Consider the following 5,406-nt stretch of genomic DNA (forward strand, 5'->3'; position numbering starts at 1 on the left):
CTCACTATTAACTCGATATGCATTAATTTCGCTTTCAATTCGTCTTATAGAAAAAAAGCTAAATTCCAGGATTACTTTGTACTGATTTATATGCTAGGATACATTCAGTATGTGGTGGATCTTATATTCATGTATAAATATGGAAGGCAGCGATGTTTGAGGTATTACACCGTTTTCGAAAACATCGATGCAGTCATCGGTATGCCATATTCCAAAGAAATCAAGGGAAGTGTCGCTAAAAAATGCCTCTTCTTTGTCCTCACTGGCTCTATCTACTTTCTCAGTGACTACACCGCTTTGGTATTAGCCTATGGATGGTTCATATCTACCGTTCACAGCGTAGACTATATCTATACTACGATTAAGATGCTCACAGCACTTGACGCTATCGCTCACTTCACAGAAATAAAGTTTTGCCTTAAAAGAATCGAAGATATACTTCGTAATTATTATAGTACTGTTGAAAATTTGCCTGGAGTTACAAAGGACGTGATTTGTAAAAGAGATTGGGTCAAAACTGTGTATAACATGTCCATTCGCTTGGGTTCCTTGACCACGATCGGTAGTAAGCGTATAAATGTTATCCTAAATCTGAACCGATGCTACTTGCTTTTGCTTGAACAATGTGATTATATTAATGGCATGTTTGGAGTGAGGGTAAGTAACAAATCATTTTTTTTAAAGCGATGAGAGTGTATTTTAACTGTCGTTATACTTATTAATAACTAGTAGTACCCTGCCACGAAATAAAACAAAGAATAAGTACATTAGTTACATAGAAGTTTAAATTTGCAATATTTGTGGATATACAATATTTTTCTGTTTTTCCACTGTCTGTGGATATGTGACTGATGCAAAAAATAGATAAAAACAATCCTTGATGCGGATTATATATCATGCTAAAATTTCAACTCGATCGGTGCAGAACTTTTGAGTTTTTGAAGCGTAGGTACACAAACCAACATAACATTTTTATATATATAGATTATTAGTTATTTAGTGACGACCTATGGTTCAGAAAAATGGTCGCTAACTATGGGCCTTATAAGAAGGCTCAGAGTCACTCAGCGGGCGATGTAGAGAGCTATGCTCGGAGTATCTCTACGTGATCAAATCAGAAATATGGAGATACATAGATGAACCAGAATTACCGACATAGCTCAACGAGTCGCAAAGCTGGAGTGACAATGGGCGGGGCACATATTTCGGAGAAAGGATGGACATTAGGGTCCCAAGGTGGTGGAAAGGCAGCCCTGCACTGGTAAGCGCAGCGTTGGTCGACCCCCAACGAGGTGGACAGACGACATTAAGCGCGTCGTAGGTAGTCGCTGGATCCAAGCGGCACAAAACCGTGGAATTTGGAACTCCCCACAAAAGACCTATGGCCAGCAGTGGACGTCTTTCTATTGATATAATGGTGATGATAATTATTAGTCAAGCTCCATAATTTCATTTATGATCATCATATCAACCCATTACCGGCTTACTACAGGGCACGGGTCAGTGGCGTGCTCAGGGTTTTTGACCAGGGTATGCATAAAAAAGGAAGATGGCATAAAATGGAAAAATCCGTAGCATTTACGAGTTATAAAAAAAATATGTGTAGGCAGTGCTTTTGTGCATGTATAAAGTGCACGCAACTGGCGTGCACTTGACTCCTCCCACAATGGGCAGCGACCCTGCTTTTTGAGTCCTAGGCCGTGGTTTCGACTCCCACAACTGGAAAATATTTGTGAGATGAACATGATTGTTTTTCAGTGTTTGGGTGTTTATCTGTATATTATAAGTATTTATGGGTATTATATTCATAACAATATGCAACGGCTATCTCAGTACCCATAACACAAGCTACGCTTTCATTGGGGCTAGATGGCGATGTGTTTATTATTAACATGCAGGTTTCTTCACGATGTTTTCCTTTACCGTTAAAACAAGTGAAAATTTGATTACTTAATACGCACATAACTAAGAAAACATGGAGGTGCGTGGAATTCTAACTCCCCCCAAAAGTGAAGTCGAAGTCCCACCGACTGGGTATCACCGTTTAAATAACAAATAATTTTATTAATAGCATTTAATTCACAAAGATGTTTGAGGTTTTTTAAATATTTGATCTGGCTTTTCAGGTCTCGAGTTGGATAACTAAATTGTGTTAGGTTGTTTGTTCTCCCTTCAAGCACTTACTAATCAACCATATGTTGATTTTTAGCATAGAGAGTTAGTTGAAATAACGGATATCGTATTTACCTCAAAATATCTTCTTTATGGACGTCCTAAAAAACAATAGTTGTAACATAAGTTACTTTTAGTCCTTCAAAAACATGAAATTCTCCAGTTAGTCTATACTATCGTTTCATAAATATAAACTAAAATAAAGTATGTAAAACTAAATAAAATCTAAAAGGTTTTCGTAACCACCGCAGCGAGGCACAGTTCCTAAGATGCTGGCAGCATTGCCCCTTTAGATGGCCAAACTAATTCGTTGGCCAAGGTAACTGCCCGCTCTAGGGTCACCGGCAGACTCGATAACCCTTTTCGATAATTCTTTAAAAAGAGCTCGTCTGCCTACGGGCCCCACGGTCCCAAAGTCTCTACCTACTCCAAAAGGCACAAAAATGAAACTGCTATCCAGGTTTTCATATTTACGCCTCTTGGCTTGCTCGGCATTGGTAGCAGCCAAACCCACCATATACGAGGTGGCCTGAATGTGTGATGCAGCTAGGGTATCGACACAAGTTGCATCCCACACAAGTGACCTTCCCAGCCTCCAAGCAATGAACGTCATACCATCAGGTCTCTTGCCATCGCTCCGCGCCAAACCAATAGGTTCTAATACAGCTGGTACGTGGTAAATAAAATGTCTATACCATACGTAATTTATTTTTATTGCAATATCTTGCTCCTAAACTTATTCGTCCGTTTAAAAAGGTTTTTTTTAGTTAGGTATCAAAGTTAGTTTAAAAGCCTTGTTTCAGATTCTACTCGGTGGTTTAGTTTATCTTATGGAAATGGTGATGTTAACAAACTTGATTATCAGACTAATATTGCGCACCATGGTAAGTTTTAATCACTTATTTCTCCAAGAAGCTTCACTAGCTATAGTGATAATTTATTTCAAATAGGCCGAAATATAAATCAAATTAGAAAACACATAATCATAAATATTTAAAAAAAATTGTCTGTTAATCAGTCAGGCAGAGATGACAAATGAAAGTGTAAATTATTGCTCTAACCAGGTTGCTCTTCTTATAATTTTAAATAACATTGTGAGAAAAAAAAACATTCGGCTAAGTTTGTTGTGGGCTTCTTCTTAGACCAGGACGCGTTTGCAACCCTCGTAGCTTTAGTTTTAAGTTTACGAATGTGGGCATCGCCATCATCTCTAGTATATGTTTTGATTTTCTTGCAGATTCCTTTCTACCAATCCAGCGTGTTCCCAATAATATCAACAGCTATGAAAATTGTTAACTATTCCTTAATACTGGTGTGTGGAACCGACTGCTGCGAGCAAACTTACAAACACACTATGAGGATTGCTCGCTGTATCGATCATTTGCTAGCAAATAAGAAACTAGGTACTTCATAAATTATTATTTCCACGTTATATATAAACTCTTTTGTTCAATAACTTGACAGCTGATCTGCGCAGTGGGCAGCGACCCTGCTTTCGATCGATCGATTCTCACAACTGGAAAATGTTTGTTTGATGAATGTTTTTCAGTGTTTAGGTGTTTATCTGTATTTATGTGTATTATTCATAAAAATATTCATCAGTCTTCTCAGTACCCATAACAGAAGCTACGATTACTTTGGGGCTTGATGGCGATGTGTGTATTAAATTTATTTATTTATTGATTAACTAGAGTTTTGCACTGTAGCGTGTTTTCATTTATATTAGTCTATTAGGTCATCGTCATCGTCAACCCATTACTGGCTGTACACAGGGCACTGTTCTCAGAATGGGAAGGGTTCAGGGTTCCACCATAATGGCCTTTGGGAATGAGGTTTCAGGGGTCCTCACGATCTTTAAAGGCTACCTTTTTATTATTATTCCAATACAAGTAAGACCTTACCTGTAATCTCAACTCCAGGGCTAGCACGGGCAGGATATAAAAAATATATCCCCCGATTATATCCCCCGACAAGGGATATAAAATACGTGTCCACATGCTAAAGTATGTGGAATATGGAATAGGAGAAGTTTTCCCCAGTTATTTTTATATTCTATCATTTATTACATTTAAAAAACCCTATTTAAAATTTTTACTCGAGTATGTGGACCTTTGTGGATGAGAAACGCTAAGGAAAGAAGGGAATGGAGAGAGCTGGGGGAGGCCTACGCCAGAGAGGCGACTTCTACCACAACACAACAAAACAAATAAGAATTGAAGACTAGCTATTAAATAAATGTAATGAAATAAAATATGTAATTTGTTAAAATATGAATAAATTTAATTATGTTATGTAGTTTAATTATGTGAATGAATGTAATATGTATTTCTTTATTGGTAGTAGAATAAATGGCTTTTTTATTTTTATTTTATTATTTATTTATTATTTAAAGAAAAAAGGCTTTTGAATGCCTAAGCAACCGACGGTCAGGGCTCCAGAGTGAGGAACCTTCTGATCCAACAACCATGCGAAAGCTTCTTTATTTTATTATTACATATATATTATTTGGATATTATTTCCACTTGTGCGTCAGTGCTTTGAGAGTTAAGCTGTGGGAGAAGATACATTTTTATCCTCTCCCCGGGGAGATAATTGTCTCCTGCCCATGCTAGCCGTGCTGTTAGTAAAGGTGAAATGACATGACAGACATGACGATGTTTTATTAGACACCTTACCGTAGTAATGTTTTTTCACAGCAATTGAGGAACATAAAGCCCTGCAAGAGCTGCGAGATCTCATCACCACGCGGCCAGTCAGCTTCAATGCGATGAACTTCTACACGCTCAACTATCACACCATGCTGTCCGTTGCCTCCGCTGTCGTCACCTACACGATTATATTGCTGCAGAACATGCAATAACCCTTTACCAGTGTAAGTTTTACTTTGAAGGTCCATTACAGGGCACACACAGGTCTTCTCTCAGAATCGTCGTCTCGTCACCTACACCATTGCTGTACTGACTGTAACAGTATAAATATTTGAAGCAAAAATAAACACGTTGTCCAGTTTACTAGGCTACATAAAATTGCTAAGTCATTTTCTAGCGGGACCGGCAGAAGTCGTCTTGCGCGGTAAAGCAGCGCCACCTGCCGGGTCCAATTCGGTTCCATCAAAATCGGTTCGGAATTGGGTGACAAACATATATAATATTGCTGTCATTTTGAATATTTTTCTTACCGTTTAAACCTTCTCTGGACTTCCACGAATATGTCTAGACCTAAATTAGCCAAATC

General features: G+C 38.1%; 1 protein-coding gene across 1 annotated transcript; it reads left to right on the plus strand.

Annotated features, from left to right (window-relative positions):
* Positions 1 to 201: 201 nt before the first annotated feature.
* LOC120633468 lies at positions 202 to 5,032 on the plus strand. Its single transcript, XM_039903678.1, has 4 exons — positions 202 to 657; positions 2,976 to 3,056; positions 3,410 to 3,575; positions 4,869 to 5,032. Exons 1-4 carry the CDS (start codon positions 202 to 204, stop codon positions 5,030 to 5,032), a joined length of 867 nt encoding a protein of 288 aa, XP_039759612.1.
* Positions 5,033 to 5,406: the final 374 nt, after the last annotated feature.

This window comes from Pararge aegeria, chromosome 21 (assembly GCF_905163445.1).
Source record: "Pararge aegeria chromosome 21, ilParAegt1.1, whole genome shotgun sequence".
Classification (NCBI taxonomy): domain Eukaryota; kingdom Metazoa; phylum Arthropoda; class Insecta; order Lepidoptera; family Nymphalidae; genus Pararge; species Pararge aegeria.

Excerpts from the sequence above, each read along its gene's own strand:
- LOC120633468 (XM_039903678.1), top strand. The coding sequence starts at position 202 with ATGCCATATTCCAAAGAAATCAAGGGAAGTGTCGCTAAAAAATGCCTC. Across the intron at positions 3,057-3,409 it reads GACTAATATTGCGCACCATG|ATTCCTTTCTACCAATCCAG; the intron begins GTAAGTTTTAAT and ends ATTTTCTTGCAG. Across the intron at positions 3,576-4,868 it reads GCTAGCAAATAAGAAACTAG|CAATTGAGGAACATAAAGCC; the intron begins GTACTTCATAAA and ends GTTTTTTCACAG.